This window comes from Notothenia rossii (assembly GCF_949606895.1).
Source record: "Notothenia rossii genome assembly, chromosome: 8".
NCBI classification, from domain to species: Eukaryota; Metazoa; Chordata; class Actinopteri; order Perciformes; family Nototheniidae; genus Notothenia; species Notothenia rossii.
Genome location: NC_136906.1, coordinates 41,224,337 through 41,242,850, shown reverse-complemented (window position 1 = coordinate 41,242,850; position 18,514 = coordinate 41,224,337). Strand labels below are relative to the sequence as shown.

Here is an 18,514-nt window from a genome sequence, read left to right as displayed (position 1 = left end):
TAGTAGGTTTACATGAGCAATAGTGGCCGGCAACGGCAATGAAAAATAGCAGTGATGGTCCCCAATGAGCAGATTATGGCATTTGTTATGTTTTGAAACAAAGCAAGTGAGAAAATTTCAAGTACTAAGTTAAAAGTGCAATCCTGAAATATTTCATATAGTCCAAAGTGGACTATGGCAAAGAAAAGCACAAAAGCTTTAAAACTGTAGTGATAAAACAAATGAGAACATAATGTAAATGAATGCAAATATTATTTAAACCAGCTCATGGTTTGAAATGGCAAACATTGAAAAGCAAAAGTATTATTAAAACAATGTACTAAATCAGGGATCAACAACTACATTTGTCCAAGGGCCACACAATGCTAGTCGAGCACGCTCAGGTACTGCGGACCGCATAAAGCTTAGCAGACTCTTCACGCTAACGAAGGAACGAAGGATTACTTCTAGGCAGGGTTGGGAGGGTTACTTTGTAAATGTAATCAGTTACTGGATACTGAATTCATGCTCTGAAAGTAATCAGAATACAGTTACGTATTCAGATTACTTTTAGAATACTTTTGGAACGCTTTATTTTTCCATAACAGATGGGTATGTTTTGGTGAACAGGCAGGGCTCGACATTAAGGACTGCCCGATGGCCCGGGGTCATCTAGTATTTAGCTCGGGCAATGAAGCCTCACCTGCTGGTTGCCCGATCGGGCAATCTATTATGCCAGTATCATGCAGTTTGCGGATCCAGTAATGAGTGACCCGACAGTAAAACTAAACATATCTATAACTAGTTTAGGTAGTTTGAGAGGGAATTAAAATAGCTACGTGTGATATTCTAACCTGAAGTGTGTGTTTTGTCCGCTCACCGCTGCATGTGATCATGCAGCGCTGCGTGTCGACTTGTCAGCAGCAGCTGATCTCTCTCTCCCGTCAGATTAGACTTCACTCGCTTTTATGTTCATATCGATCAGATCCAGCTAGTTCTAGCTAATGATATGACTACCTGCTTATTAAAAGACACCTAAAAAATAAGTGTCGCTATGCAACTGGGTGAGGCCACAAAGTATAGCGCAGCATTATGCATTTGTTTACATGCCCACCGGAACCCCAAGGCATTACCAACAGATCAACGCACAATCAACCCATACAGGACATCTCTTTCTCCACATTACGTGTTACACATTAGAATTGACTATTGTTGTCTGTCACATAAGTGGCGCAACTGAAGCGGTATTGCGCTAAAGGGAAATGGTTTTGACCTAAGAGATTTAGATTTGCCGGATAACGGGAACTCTGACGTCGCCATTTTGTGTGCTTCGCGGATGCGATCGGCTCCTCTCGACTGCTGCTCGGTCAGCTTCCGGATGAGGAAGCATTCATTCGACCAACTTACAGTCGATAACATTACAATTTGTTTTAACAGGGGCCATAATAGTGTAAATATTGTTTATTTTGGCAGTTACAACTGAATGTAATGTTTTCTACTTTTTTACATCTGGGAAGGCATTTGCCTTCATCAGATGGAAAGTGTCTTGACAAACAACTTAAGTATTTCTTATAGTTATGCAGGGCATGCAAGCGAAAACAAACACAAACAAACTTGAAATTGTACACTATAATATTGTGGTGGTTCATCTTATAATTCAGTCTAGAGAATGCACCAGACAGCATCTAAGACCTGCAAAAATCTTTTCTTTTCTAGGGGGAGGCCCCCCAAACCCTTCGTGCTATTTCATCTGAGCGAATTTTTCAGGGCAATCTCTATTGGGCTCAGGGCAGGGTCGGCTCCAGAACAAATCGAATGGGGGGGCAATCATTTACCACGGGGGGGCACACACATGCTGTAAAGTCTCTTGTCTCTCACACACACAGCACTGCACGCTTCATTAAGCCAAGTCTCACACTCTCTCACTCACAAACACACACACACACACACACACACACACACACACACACACACACACACACACACACACACACACACACACACACACACACACACACACACACACACACACACACACACACACACACACACACACACACACACACCTCCCGTGTTCCGTTCTTTTTCCTCCCCCTCTTTGCAAGCATGCCACAGCATGGGGCAGGTTAGACACTCTGAATTCACTAAATGTACAACTTTTTCTCCATCAAAATGAACAAATGAGACATGAAATAACATCTACAGATCAAGACGAAGCGAATGGAAGCGGTCCCAGCCTCGTAGCTGTGAACAGCTGTGATCGCAGGAAAATGCTGTTACAAAGATTTCTCAGTATATCTCCGGGACATTTCCCTGGCTTTCCCACCGTCACAATGGACAAACGAGACATGAAATAACATCAACAGATCAAGACGAAGCGAATGGAAGTACCCCCGGAGCAAGGGCGCCGGAAGCAGGGGGGCCAGGGGGCCATTGGCCCCCCCACTTTTCAGCCCTGCCCCACATTTTCGCAGCAGCAGATGCCGCGGAAAACTGTACAAATCCCGTTTCAATAATTCCCCTCTACTCTAAAGTCGCATCTAAAACGCGATCTGATCTAGCTGTGTACATTTTGTTATTTTTGATTGTTATATTCAGTCTCACTAGCTTCAGGCATGTTTGAAGCTTGTAAAGGGAAGATGACAGCTCTCACTCGCCACTCTGCTGTTCCTCAGCGCCGCTCCCCCTCCCTCCCGCTGAAATTATGAATGTAAGGTGTAGGCCTATAGTAATCATAGATAACACGGCAGGGTCCGTTACAGTTTGTTTTTATCTGATTTCAAATAAGCAAAGTCTTGGCTTTCAGTACATTAAACTTGTTTCGGCAAATTCAGATGATAAATAGGCCTACAACTTTGAAGCTTGTAACGGAATAATTACAAGCGGAGAACGGAGTAATTTAACGTCACTGCAGGCATAACAACAGCCGGTGTTTCTCGTGAGTCTTTTCCCCGGGAAACAAACACAATACACACAAACGCAAAAATACACAAACACACACGTATATACACGCGGCGCGGAACACTGTACAAATCCCGTTTCAATAATTCCCCTCTACTCTAAAGTCGCATCTAAAACGCGATCTGATCTAGCTGTGTATATTTTTTTTATTTTGTATTGTTATATATATTCAATCTCATTAGCTACACGCATTTTTTAAGCTTGTAAAGGGAAGACCACAGCTCGCCTCTCACTGGCCACTCTGCTCTTCCGCAGCGCCGCTCCCCCTCCCTCCCACTGAAATTATGAATGTAAGGCATAGTAATCATAGATAACACGGCAGGGTCCGTTACAGTTCGTTTTCATCTGATTTCAAATAAACAAAGTCTTGGCTTTCAGAATATTAAACTTGTTTCGGCAAATGCAGATTATAAATACAGGTTTGAAGTTTGTAATGGCATAATTACAAGCGGAGAACTGAGTAATTTAACGTTACAACAGGCATAACAACAGCCGGTGTTTCCCGTGAGTGCAGTAATCCAAACGAAAATATCTTCCCTCCGTAGTATTTTTGATAATTTGCTCCGCTAATAATCAATCAGATCGATGGATTCCAGAGAAGAGAAACACTTTAAAGGCCTTTTTCTCAAAACGATGACTCTGTAACAGTCATTATATAATGTGACATATTTTGCTTAATATTTGGAGTACAAAAACAATCCTGATCTAATTAGAAAGCTAGGAATCAAAATGTGTCTTCGGGTCAATGCGAACGATTTCGATGGAGCAGGTCACTTTGCATTAGGTAAAATAAAGCAGGCAGACATAACAGGAAGAATATGTACATTTTAACCCAATCAAATAGGACATTGTCACACCATTCAAATGTATCTATGTAAATTACAACCAATAAAAAAGCTTAGATTTGTTTATTTGTTACGTTGTTTACTTTATTTGTTACGTTGTTCTGCTGTGTGTGTCAGCCGTTAACCTAGAGATATAAAGAATATATACACTTGCAAACATGTCAGAAGAACCAGCGCAGAAGAAAACTAAATACGGTCAATCTAAACTTAAATTTAACAACTGGAAGGTCACATCCCTGACTACCACATCTCCGGAGGCTGGACCTTCTTCAAACAGCGAAGCCAGATGAACCCAAAAGCAGCAGCTCTAGTCTGCGGCCGCAGAAACTGTCAAAACCGCCACCGACCCCACCGCCGCCGTTGTTGAACCGAAACAGGCTGGTTCCAACTGCATGGAGGTTTGCTGTCGGGACATTGAGGCGGTTAAAGCTGTACAGCTAACTATCAGAAAAAAGGAGACCGCTAGTAGATTATTTGGGCAAAGAGAAGGTACTTCAACGCAGAATGGTACAAAAACAGAGTGGTTAATTCTTTGCAAAACCACTAAACGATAGTGATAAATTGCGATGTTAACAACCTCATGATAATCTCTTTTTTTTTTTTACTTAGGATCATACCTGTGTTTAGTCTAGAAAAAGGTGAATGTGTGCATTTTATTATAAAATTGTGTATATTTACAGACTGTTGCAAACACTAAGAAGCTTATAAACATCAGGTTTAAAACTAAGAGCTTTACAAAAAAGTAACACAATTAAAGATGTTTGGAGTTTTATTTGAGTTATTCATTTACATTTTTTGTCAAAGAGATGCTGATTTGAAACCGTTGTAGCCGTTACGGCATTTCCTGTTTCTGCCGGAGAGAGGGGAGTTTGTCCCAAAGCTTGCCGCTGTATTTACTCCCTCCATCTGACAGGAGGGAGCCTCATGTGTCACTCCACGGAGTTCACTCCGTCACGGAGGGGGAGTGTCTAGGGCGTAGTTTGGGATTGGGCCATACACACGCACTTTTTTTGGCCCCCCCAATTCTAAAATGAATCCGGCGCGCCTGCCCCGGAGTCATAGCATGTGTAAATCGAGACGAAAGATCTCTCTCTCCCCCGCCTGCTTGCGAGGGGGAGGGGCAGTTTACACACACACGCAGCTGCTGCATGCAGCAACGCACACACAGGGAGGAGATTGCAGAGAGAACGCACTGCCCTGAAAACTCCCCTTGAATTCCTCCAGACTCAGAAAAAGTCAAAGTTCACTTTTTGAAGATCCATAGAAAAAGGGTGAAAATTAAAAAAAGTATTCGAAAATAGTGCCTCATAAGGCGGGTAGAGTCCCTTGAAAACTCCCCTTGAATTCCTCCAGACTCAGAAAAAGTCAAAGTTGACTTTTTGGAGATCCATAGAAAAGGGGTGAAAATGAAAAAAAGTATCCAGAAATAGTGCCTCCAAAGGCGGGTAGAGCATCGTGATTGTTCTCAGGCCTCCCTCCACATTTACAGCCAGCTCATGTCTTCTTCCCTCGGCCTTCCTCCCGTGCTCTGTCCACTTTATTTTCCTTGGCTTCCATCTTGTTTGGCTGCATTTCTTTCTCCGTCCGTGTTTTGCACCTCCTTCTTCCTTCCTCCGTCTCAATTTCCCTCCTTCTTCCGTGTTCCGTTCCACAAACACACACCCCCCCACACACAAATACACACACGCACACACACACACACCTACACCTGCAAGTGTGTTATGTAGCACCCTCTGTTGTTGTTACCTATTTCCGCCAGCGGGTCATATTGACCCCACCCCCTTTCACATAAACATGACGTGTTGCTATAGCAACGCCTTTTGTCTACTGCGGTTCCCACTACTGACTGTAGTGAATGAGTGCGCTCCCGCTCACCTGAGACTGCTCGCGCTGCGCTCCGCAGCAAACAGCTGTGGGGCGATTTGAAAGTACGTTATGCTGGCCGGGGTGTCTAAATAATGCTGCGGGCCATTTATAATGTCGAGCCCTGTTCATATGAACAGCTGAGACTCCACAGATCAGGTCAGAGGGCCTGGCGATCCACTAGCAAAACAAACATCCAGTAGGCTATTAACCTTACTGTTTTTACTAACAGTAACCAACTAATACTTTTCATAAAGTGCATATTTATTCCAAACTCACAATATATATATCCTTCCAGTAATAAAACGTAATGCACAATGCAATGGTACACAGTATCCAAAGTCTTTAGGCACTGGTTAGAGGCATTCATGTAGGCTAAAGCAGATCGCCAGAATCCAATACTGGTAAAAACTTTACAGAGATCAAATGTTTCCTTGTCTGAAAGGAGAAACCTAATTTTAAAACAACATTTTCAGTGTGTGACTTGAAAGATAAGTTCTGATCAATAATAAAAACCTAAATATTTGTATGTAGTGACCCTTTCAATGTCAATGTCAGTCCCTTGAACAGTAAAAATGTTGGGGAGAAAATAAGTTAACTTTTTGCCATTTGAAAATATAATGAGTTTGGATTTGTCTGCATTTAATACTAACTTGAGTTGAGATAAATTAGATGGAATAACATCATTGCTAAAAATAACAGTATCATCTGCATAAAAATGGAAAGCAGCCTTTGATAAATTATTACAGAGATTATTTACATATATGGTGAAATTATTGGTCGGGTTCCATCAACTTTCAGTGTGTAAAAGGAGTCTCCTATTTCCTCCACGATAGCCTCAGTCACCACATTGCCGAGTGTACTTATGAGTTCATTTTGCATTTCGTGACAAGTGTAAGTGGCGTTTCGAGGGATTGATTTCACTACACCAGCCAATTTGGGGTCTTTTTTTATCGTATAGTCCAGCAGGGAGAGGAAAAGGCCACGGCCCCCCTCTGACATGTTATCAAAAGCCTCTATCTTCCCTCGTAAAGGCAGCTGGTTTTCCACCAGAAATCAATAAGAGAGGAGATATAATACCTGTTTTTTCGTAGTTGGTCTGCGTTAACCAGTGTAGAAATCTCCTTTCCAGTGCTGGCACGCCTCTCTCGCTCCTTCCACATTGCATAGCAGGAGAGATGCTCCTTTGAATTTGCATGTTTCTGAAATCCCTTGTCTCTCTCCACCGCATTTTTCCAGTTACGGAAGCCAACAGACATAAATGCATCCATTCTCCGGGTTTTGCTAGACTGCCGACAACAGAAACAAAATGCAGCATCGGCCTTGACACTGTATTCAAGCCAGTCTCGGTTGTGATACCAAGCAGAGACAAACGAACGCCTCCTGCCAGTGAGGATGCTGTAAGGGTACTGTTTTATGAAGATTTGTTTGGGCTGATCAGTTCCAATATCATCTATGGGTTGTTGAATTCCAGCGCTAACGTTAGCTGCAGCAGGTGGATGGGCTTGGCAGGCAGGTTGGCTGGTCGAAGAGCACGGCTCCAGCTCTTCAGAGGTGGTGCCGCCGGCGATGCTGGAGATGGGTGCATTATTCCCTTCGTTTTCAGGAGGTGGAGGAGGTGGAGGACTTGGAGGAGGCCGTGTAGCAGCTGCACCTTGCAGCCATTTACGTATATCCATTACTTTATTACTGTCCGACAGTCCGAGCATTAGCTTCGTCTCACTGACTTGCTAATTATGCGCGTATTTTTTGAATTAATAACAACAAATCAAAGGCCGGGGTCATTGGTCAAGAAACACACCAATCACCAGTGAGCACACCTCAGGCTGTGTTTTTTAATTTATATTCTTTATTTCTGATTTATTTCACACAAAAAAGATTTAGTGGAAACGTTTTCACTTATAATATTATAAATTTTAAAAAAAATTAAAACGGCAAAGTGGCAGGGCTTGCCTGGCCTGGCAGGGGGGGCACAGTGACTCATTTGGGGGGGGCATGGCCCGCGAATGCCCACCCATGACGCGGACCCTGGCTCAGGGCCATCTGTAAATTAGCTTAGATGGCCCACAGGGCCATCTCCCAAAATCCTTAATGTCATGCACTGACAGGAGACACTTGTTTTACTGTTTTAATGGCTTATCAAGAACTCAAACACAACATCTTGGTGTCATTCTGGACAGCTCCCTCTCATCTGCACCCCTCATAAAAAACATCACCCGGACTGCATTCTTTGTAGGCTACTGTCTTAAAACCTTTCCTTGGAAGATGTTATGAATTATAAGGTGTCCTTGGGTGCTTTGAAAGGCACCCCTAAATAGAATGAATTATCATTATTATTTATTATCTGAAACGATGTAATAACTTTTAAAACCTTTTCCAGTCACTTGCCCCATGCATTCAGCAGCAGCAGGCCATTCACTTTGATTTGATCCCGTTATGAAATGTCATCATTTCGACAATAAATCAATTTTACATAAACGTTAACTTGCACATTTTATCTAACCATCTCCGTTTCTAACTTTCAATATTTAAAAAGAGATCTCTCTCTCTCATCTGCGTGCGGGGGCGGGGCCTCACAGACACGCTGCATCTCTCTCTCTCGCTCACAGACATGCTGCAGCGCTGTGCAGTGTGCACACAGTTCTGCCGGTAATGAATATTATATTTTGTGAGGAAACTTTTCCACCAATAATTCCAATAAGTATTCCAAAATGTATTCACTTCAGGTTTACGAAAGTAACTGTAATCAGATTACTCGTTTTTCAAATGTAACGCCAGCTGAATACACCCAGCTAACAATTGCACGTGGCTGCCACGTTACAGCCACGTGATGCTGTTGTTGTGACAACGTGGCAATTTACGTGGAGGCCACGTGATTTTGTATGGTTGAAATAACGTGGTCACCACATTGAAATGTAACGTTGAAATGTAACGTTCACACCACCTTTAGACCACTTTCTATTTGCAATTATATTTTCTTTCGATTAGCTTTAATTATGTCAAAGTAATCAACACAACTCACATTTTAATAATACACTTCTTAGACAATTTTATTTGCATTTCAATGGTTCAAATGCATAATACATCATGACATGATTCAAATTGACAGATAGATATATATCAATAAGAAATTCCATAAACCCATAATTAATTTTAGGACATGTAGACAGTAGAATGATATTTTTTATCATATTTCTACAATTATGGAAATTTAAATATTCCCTGCAAACTTAAGGTGTATAAGTAACCAGTTTAATTTGTATGTTCCTGAACAAAAGAACATAATGAAGCCATGGTCAAATGTAGTAACACAAAGAGGGATATAAATGATATCAAATGCAATCTCTTTATATGAAGGCATAACAGGTTTACCTAAACTATTTTCTAAGTACCTCAAGGAAATAACCTAACAATAGATAAAACATTGTCCAAGGTAATACAATAATAGCTGGCCAGCTGAATATTTGTGGCTTTCGAAACGAGACCTTGTAGACTAAATGAACATTTACGTTGGTGGCGCTATATGTATTTATTCAGTTATTATATATATGAATGGCAGTAACATGTATCTACTACGTAGGTGAATTTAAATGAAATAAAATATGTATTTATTCAGTTATTATATTTTGTGTACAAGCTGGCCGAAACGTCCGCCCCGACAAATATACCTGGCCAAAACGTACGTTGGCCGAAACGTCCGTGCACCAATGACCAGGCATAATATGTGAAATGTTAATCTGAATCTGTATCTGTATCGACTGCAGATGCGACGCTCTTCCTTCTCTTTGCAGCAGGTTCCTAAAAAGCAAGAACGCACATTAGGGAATACATGGTATATTAGAAATATACCATGTATCTATTGTACCATACATGTACCATGTACCATACCATCTATTAGAAATAATAGAAATAAAATCCTTAATTGTTCCTAATTGATGAGTAGTGATAATGATAACTAACTTTGTGAGAATGCAAAGATTTAAGTACTGATGACACATACTATATGTCAAAGTGGTACATTTATGTGATATGTAAATGCTTTATTGACAGACATTTGGAGAGATGGACCAAATATTTAAGTAAGTCACTAGAATCCACTATCACCTTGTATTTTGGCCCTCCTTTTTTCTTCGGTGCATATTTGAGATTTTCGGACAGTTGCTCCTCCACCTCGGAAGCCTTGGCTTTAGGATAGTTTTTCAAGCATGCTCCTGTAGGAAAAGTAGCACCAAACTGCTAACCCCAAGCAATGCACGGAAGAAAGGAAGAGTAACAAGTATATGTACTGGTGAAAGAATTAACACTAAAACAACTATTCCTCACAAATCTAAACTAAATAATCCTAAGGCAGTTTTATATTTTAATATTTGTAATTAGAATGGTATTCACAGACGAACACAGGATACATCCCCCAAATCTTTACTGGCACCAAATATTCAAGATGGCCAGACAAATGGGTTTCTTGCTGAACCATTTCCCTCATTATCATGATCACCCACTGGGGACCAGTATCTCGCACTTGGAACCAATATCCCCATTAGCGCCGATGTAGGATCAATATCCCCCATTATCACCCACCTGGGACCATTATCGCTAACCGAGATGATTACCCCCCATGAACAGCTGAAAAATGTACGCGGTAGTATGGCCAAACCCCGGAGAAAATTAAGAAAATCCAAGATGGCCACAACAATAAAGATATAAAAATAGAATCAGCACCAAAATCATGAGGGTTCTTGGCCCATGGATGACCAATACTCATACAAATAAGTAAATTAGAATGTCACATAGTTTTTGAAAGATCCACTAACGAAGATGCAGACCCAGACACGTACCCACTCATGCACATGAAACATAACATCCCCAAAATGGTCGTTTCGGTTATAATAAATGATAATCAACATGTTATATTGAGTATCTCTGGAGTGCATCAGGCGAGCTTCATAAAATACTGAAGAAGCAATTGCATGCCATTTATGACTTAAACATTTACTGATGAGGACCTTGGTGACCGACAGGTCAATCAACGCGTTCTTGCCCTTCTTTCCCTTGAGGCTATACGTTGACCATAAGGCATTGGTTCCCAACTTGGAGAGCATCCTCCGGATGGTGTCTCCGATGTTGTGGCCACCCAAGGAAGTCATATAGCATGTCTGCAATGTAGATAATTAGTTTTCTTAGTAAAAAACCCTTGAGTACATCCAAGTGAAAATGCTAAATTGTCAGATATATATAACAAAGGCAGCATTGAATATAACTACTACAGTTTTGAAATAATTCAGTGGTCCCAATTATGTCTATCTATCTATCTATCTATCTATCTATCTATCTATCTATCTATCTATCTATCTATCTATCTATCTCTCTATCTATCTATCTATCTATGCCTGCCTGTCTGCCTGACTGTCCGTCTGCCTGCCTGTTTAGCTGTCTGTGTGCCTGCCTGTCTGTCTGCCTATCTGTCTGTATACCTGTCTGTATGTGTGCCTGCCTGCCTGTCTGTCTGTCTTGGTGTCTGCCTATCTGTCTCTTTGGAAGATGGAGTTACTTCTTCATAAAATTTAAGCGATTCTTAACAAAATAAGTTTTTCTTTCACAATGGAACATACAAATTGTCTCTTGAAGGCCTTATCTGTAAGCCTCTCACAAAGCCTATCCAGCTCCTCAGTACTGCTGACAGGGTCTGGTAGTACATCGTCCAACTCCTCTCCTGCTGCTCTGCTGGCACTTGTCAAGAAGCGCAGCATTCTAAGGATTTCCCCCTGTGACTCTTCAAGGTTTTGCATACGCATCAGCATCCTGCTCTCTAGCAAGATAACACAATTCCACATTTTTAAATACTATGCTTAGAATTTGCATCTATTCACCCACATACATGTATAATGCATTAAGGCAATTGCGACAAATGATTCATTACATTTCATGTTGCGTTGAAGTTAAACACATATTTCAAGCAACGGCAAGTGCTAGATCCCAAGCTAAACGTAAATGGAATGAGAAAAAAATGCGAAAAGGATGCCATAATCATCAATCAATTTGTCTCAAAAGAACACAATGTTTAGAATGAAGAAATCCAAATTGAATATTTTCTGGATCACAATTTTGAAAAATATTCTTGAAGTAAAACTGTTACATTAGGCTTTGTTACCTGTTGGCTCACTTTCAGGATTTATTGCAGCAGATGTAGAAGCTCTGGGTGTTGTGGGGGTGCTGAAAACATAACATGAAATTATTACTTCACTGCAGTACATGCCAACAGTAAGCCATAGTTACATGGCATGAGTAGTAACAGAGATTCGCTACAGCTTAATATCAGATTGGTCTAATGTACTACATGTACTAGTCTAAATGCTTTAGCACAGGGTGACTGTACCAATGAATGGCCTAGACCAATCATGGTGAGCAATGAGATATACATGTACGTACTACTCTCAGTAAATACTTGGGTAAAACTACAAAGCCTCAGATTCCTTACCTGGTATGGAAGGGTTGCTTTCCTCCACGATGATCCTCAGACAGTCGTGCACTTGAAGTCATCACTGTATACAGAGATAGTAATGTAATTAATTTATAAATGTCTGTATCAGAATATTTAAATTAATATAAAGTGAAAGGCTAAATGGAGCAAAGTGAAAACAGTGGTGCCCCTTTTGAGTGACCTCATTTTAAGACCACCTCTCTTGGGAGACCACTACAGCATGCACCAATGGCTACACATCCCGTGCTATCAATTTGTCTCAAAAGAACACAATGTTTAGAATGAGGAAATTACAATTGAATATTTTCTGGATCACAAATTTCAAGAATATTCTTGAAGTAAAACTTTTACATTAGGCTTTGTTACCTGTTGGCACACTTTCAGGATTTATTGCAGCAGATGTAGAAGCTCTGGGTGTTGTGGGGGTGCTGAAAACATAACATGAAATTATTACTTCACTGCAGTACATGTGTTGGCATGTACTGCAGACCTCATATTTAAGACCACGTCTCTTGGGAGCCCGCAACATCATGCACCAATGGCTACACATCCCATGCTATTGAACCTCTTATGAGAGACCACCCTTTATGACAGATCGGTTTGGCTTGGCAGATGGGGTGGTCTCTCAAGAGGACCAATGTATATCATTACTCGAAACAGTTTTTTTTTTTAAATATGAAGACAAATGCACAATGTCAATAGTCCTAAATACCTGATCTTGTGTCACTGTTAGGACACACAGGAGACTGGATTCTATGCCCAGAAATAGACCTGGAAGGGGTACTGGTACTTGGTGATATCGCTCTCGGTGCAGAACAGCCTTAAACAGAATTTAATGAGTGCGGTTATCGATAATACATTATTAATGCATTTTTCATTAGGACATGAAAGCAATACTTTATTTTCACTGCAAGAAGATACTCCCAAAATATCAATTTACCGGTACTGATCTACCTGGTAGCCTACTGCATAAATGTCTGTACCAAAAAGTAATCATTGTTCTATATGTCAAAATAGCCCATAGTTAGCCAGTTAGATACTGTGTTTAAGAAAAGGTTGGACCTCCTGGGAATAAAATTAGCATACAAGATAATGCTGTTTTTTTCCTTTTGTGACTCAAGCTTCATGTTGAAACAAAAATAATTGAAATTAACAGTTGAGGATATAGCTCTACTTGATCCTTGTGCCAACCTCATTTACCATTTGTCCGTTGAGGAGGTGTTGGTAGCTCGGCCAGAACTAGAGCAGGGACACTGTCACTTGCCTCCAGTATCTCCCCTTCTTCGTCTGTATTAACATTATTTAATAAAGATTAACAGGTGAAGTGACGCACCACATTAAATGACATTTAATAAAGAAAACTGAAAGGGTTCATATTTCTTATTCCGTTGAACTGTGTTTCTATTAATTTGTGGCAATTATGAAGCCATCTATGTCGTCACATATTTAAATATACTCTTATGCCCAATTCTCTGTATTTACCATCAGCATCTTCAGTTTCTGAAACCTGAAACTTTGCAGGCTTCTTCGTTTTCCGTCGACATTCTTCTGTGTCAGTCTCTACATTGGAGGTATCCTCAGCCTTTCTCGCCCTTTCTTGAGCCTTCTCATAGGTGTCTGAAGTTGGAAACAATATGTTATATTAAGAGACCTGATATACTGACAAGGTAATAAAATTAACGTCATTCTGTTTCCTTTTTTCACTTCAATTTATTACAGTTCCCGCTTAGTACACAAAACTAGCATAAATTATGTACTTAATCTAACGTTTCAAACTGTAAATATTAAATGCTTCCTACCTCCAAATGAAAATATCCTAACTTCATAAAGCTTCCATTTCTCTTTGTCAGGCAGCTCCCCTCTCCTGGCTTTTGAAGAGGCTCCACCCCTTGCTGGCCAATAGCAACACAGACGCTGAAATATAACAGCAGCAACTGAATGTAGTTAAAATGTTTTAATGAATTGCGTAGTGATATACAGTGGTCCTGTATTGAGATCAAGGGCTATACATCCCATGTTATTGAAACTCTTATGAGAAGTGACCTCTCTTAAGAGACCACTTTTTTGGCCCAAGGGGTGGTCTCACGAGGCCTGTAGATAGTAAAGATGATAAAAGCTTAAGGCGCAGTCACCGAAATGTCACTAACACCCCCCCCCCCCCCCCTTGACTCCTGACTAGTACACCTCCACTGAGTGTGGAGGGAGTGGAAAAGTGCGTCCACCAGTGGGAAAAAGGGCCAAAATTCCTCTAAAGGGGGAAGAAAAGCCCCCTAGACACCACCGCCCCAACCAACCACATATGTGAAACGCTTTAAGTTCCATTTTTTATCAAACGGCTGCAAACCCATATATTTGACAATGTTCCAAGTACATGCATGTATTTACTTACATCTCTTGTTGACAGTATCCATGACTTGTGGACGACTTCAACAGCCATCTCGTCCACAAACTCTACTACAACAAATTCGCCCGACATCTTTTACCTGAAGACCAAGACACAAAAGCTGTTTATCACTAAGCTTACTATCATATATTTAATTGCTACATCATCTGTGGTATACTTTGGATAAACTATAACCCATGCAGAACAACTAAATACTTGCAAACTTTGTAGCAGTGGTGCTTATTGAAATGAAATAATGCATTTAACTATTATAATCCATGCAGAATGGTAAGAAACACCGCCTTTCTGCCATTCCCTTTCTCAACCATGATGGCTTTAGTGTGGAGGCTTTTTCTTGTCAGGAGCTTCATGCAGCTGTCGTTCAAGTGGATGCAATATACTCCAATAATCTGGGAATCGCAGGGCTCCATGAAGACAGATTCAGTTCTGTTGTACACCCTGCACAACACTTTCTTATTTCCCTCTTCATCTTTCTCATTTGATAAAGCCACCGCCTCACAACAAGATGGACCATCCAAAATAAATGCATTGTTCGGCTTCTGTAGTTGCATGGTGCTTTCTGCCCTTGTCAAACATGTTGTGCATGGAGCGTTTTCCAACTCGTGAATCCTTTTCACAATCTGTGCCAGGGCATTCTTCCCAGAACGGACCATTCTCTTCATCTTATGGAGGTAGTTTTCAAATGGGAATGCCGCACAGCTGTCCAGGCTTCCAAACCGCTCAGCATCAGCGGATATGTGGAGCATGGCATGCACGTTGTACACAAGGAACTCCTTGCCATAGAGTTCACGACCCCTCCGTACAAAGTAGACTAAAAGGTTGTGAGCATACTCCTTATGAATTTGCACAAGAGTTGGTGAAACAAGAATGCACATAGCAACAGATATGGCCATGAAATGATCATAAAGGTCATTCCTAAGAATGCCTTTGAGCACCAGCTTTCCTGTATACAGCAAAAATTGACGGTACTCAGTAGCCTTCCATCTTTCAATATCTCCAAGGCCTCTGGGTTTCCGCGCAAAACTATTTGGAATACACCTCCGAAGGTCCAGAAGTTTTTCACTGATTTCTTCTATGTGTGTCGCAGGGAGCCTCATTTCCTTTTTGCCTCTGACCCACAGAAGAATTAGCCTTCGTGTGACCCCAAGACAGGCCTGGTGCATATAATCCATAGAAAATACATTCACAGCATCCACTTGAAGAATAGTGAAAGGGGAAACTCCTTTATGGTGTTCTTCTTGAGACTGATCCCTGAATGACTGGTTTATTCTTAGCACAATGTTGTCAATGTCTTGGTATGTCAGCCTGCCATACCAAACACCTCTCTGCGTACATTTTTCACAACCGTAGTATCCAGAATACTGTTTTGTAGCCCGCACCATTGCTTTTGCAGGAGCATCGCAAACGATGCACTTCAGTATCACTTGAATTGCATTGTCCTTGTACTGAATGCCATGTTGCAAGATGTGATTCAATTCTGTTATTGTGTCAAGTAAGAAATCTAAATTGCTTGGTTTTGAATTGCCACATGTTATGGCAACAGGGAAGACAGTGACTGGTTCCATCATTATTGCACACAAGACTGGCCACACACATGTATTTGAGCTGCGGAAAAGAGGGAGACCATCGATATTGAAAGAAATTTCAATGCTGTCTGTATTGTGCAGTATTTCCTGGGGGTACTTGTCCAAGGTCTTCACCAAGGAATCTTCAAGTCCCAAATATACATAACTCATGCCCGATTTTTCTTCAGTTGTCACCTTCTTGTCTGTTTTTAATAACGTACGAGCTGTTGATGGCAGATTCTTATGTCCAATCTTCTTGAACACTTTGAGTAGGTCATCTACTGCCATATGTTTTATTTGGTGTGCATTGACCCATGGCACTAAGTATTCAGCTACCGGTACATGTTGTTCTTCTTCTTCTGATTCAGATGAAAGGATGACTGGATTTGCGTCAATGAAGTCCCACATTGACCCATCATCATCGCTCTCAGCATCAGCATTTTGTCCATTTTCTTCTTCCACAGACTCGCTTTCCAAAGTAACATGTTCATTCATTGGAACATCAGCTGCCTCATCTGAATTGCATGCAACATCTAACACAAAGTCAATAATGTCACTATCACTGTCACTGTGTCTTGTCTGGACCTTTTTATTCATACGTGATGCCGATCTTTTGGCTGAAACCCACTTTCTATTGTATTGTGTACGACGCCGCCTCTTCTCATCCATTTTGCTGCAAAACAAGATTGCGCATGCATATGATCAAATTAAAATAAAAAAACATGCCCATGCAGGGGCGGATCCAGGAATTGAAAATAGGGGGGGGGGGGCACACGCCAATGGGGGTGGGGGGGGGGGCGCAACCACAAGCTAGGGGAGCCTTCAGACATCCTGGTCTGTGAAATTACATGGTCTAGGCCAAAAAATAGAGGGGGGGGGCAAGCCCCCCTGGATACACTACTGCCATGCACCACTGCCTGCACGGTAAGATTGTATGTTCCTCATTTCTTTTAAGTTAAGAATATGAGCGATCAACAAATATTACTACTTTTTGCCCCATTGCAATTTGTACAAGGTTTAGTTGCAAATGCTGATGGAAGACTATTGATTACTTCAGGATGTTACTTTTTCCAACTTAATCAACTTAAATAAATTCAGGGCAAAAGATAATCATAAAAACATAATTTCAACTGGCTGAAAACTATCAACCAATGTCCATTCAAAAACATAAAGAGGCTGTTACTCTGAAAAGTAGAATTTTGCATAGATCTAGACTACATAAAAAATATATATATATATATAGCAGCCATAATTTAGCATCCTCTAGCTTTCTTGATGGAAATTCACAAAAAATCTGCAGTGTTCAACTTCACATTGTCATCTAAATTACCCTTCTAAAGTTCTATAACCTTAAATACCAACTTCTAGCATTGAAGGACCTAAACACAGTGTGTACCTGTGTTTAGGTCTTTCTTAGCCAACTTCATGCTCTATTAATAATCTACAATAAAGAGCCAGTGACGGATCCAAAGGGGGCGGGGGGTGCATTGCAGCAAGGGGCGCATGCCCCCCCCCCCCCCATATGTGTTGTCCTAGACTGTGTAATTTCAGACCAGGATGTCCCTATTAAACTTGTGGTTGCCCCTCCCCCCCCCTATTGGTCGCCGAAATCACATACAGTCAAGCTGTGTCCACTCTATAGCCCATCGAGCATCCGTATGCATGGCCTATACTATTACTATGGCCCAACACTACGAGACTGCCAACGAAGCACAGCACTGGTCGCCCTACTCCTGGTGCCCCCCCCCCCCCTGCCACCACAACAGTACCACTCTACGTCCAGCCCCCCCCCCCCCTCCTCCTCCTCCTCCCGCCCGCCACAACTACAGATACATGCCTGCCTTACCGATCTACGTCCACCCTCTCCCTCTCCCACTCCTCCTCCCGCCCGCCACAACTAGTCTACAGACATTGGCGCGACGCGGTAACTTCGCTGGCTCGCTGCCAACTTTGCTGCAGCCTCTTGGAACTAACTAACTGTATGATCACTGTTGACTCTCGAGTGGTTGTAAAACTACTATAATCTGATAATGGCGGTTACGAGGGCTGGGCGCAGTGTGGGCGAGCGTGGCTAGCTCTATTAGGCTTGCACCTGGTCAGCCTGTCGTAAATTCCTTTACATTCCCATAGAGTACGTTCGTCTATTAACTGGGTAGTCGCTATCTATCGAAAAGTCGGGACATATCTCAACCAGATATAGATCTCCCACGGATTTAATGTAAGCTTTGTTCACACAGCCCAGCGGCCCTGCTGAAAAAAACAACATGGAGGCCGAGTCCGAGATTAGGCCACACATGAGGCCACAAGGCACCTGCTTAATTTCGGCAGAAAAAGTGTAAAATATGCTGAGAGCTGTGCATAGAACACTCCCCCATATGTTCATGACCCGAATTACAAAACTTTAAAAAAGGATGGCTTC

General features: G+C 41.6%; 1 protein-coding gene across 1 annotated transcript; it reads right to left on the bottom strand.

Annotated features, from left to right (window-relative positions):
• Window positions 1-8,680: 8,680 nt before the first annotated feature.
• LOC307016428 (uncharacterized protein) lies at window positions 8,681-14,771 on the bottom strand. Its single transcript, XM_079645539.1, has 11 exons — window positions 14,516-14,771; window positions 13,926-14,040; window positions 13,609-13,743; window positions 13,327-13,413; window positions 12,839-12,946; window positions 12,124-12,187; window positions 11,797-11,858; window positions 11,258-11,454; window positions 10,642-10,801; window positions 9,753-9,859; window positions 8,681-9,446 (listed from the first exon to the last, which is right to left on the bottom strand). Exons 1-11 carry the CDS (start codon window positions 14,600-14,602, stop codon window positions 9,381-9,383), a joined length of 1,188 nt encoding a protein of 395 aa, XP_079501665.1. The 5' UTR covers window positions 14,603-14,771; the 3' UTR covers window positions 8,681-9,380.
• Window positions 14,772-18,514: the final 3,743 nt, after the last annotated feature.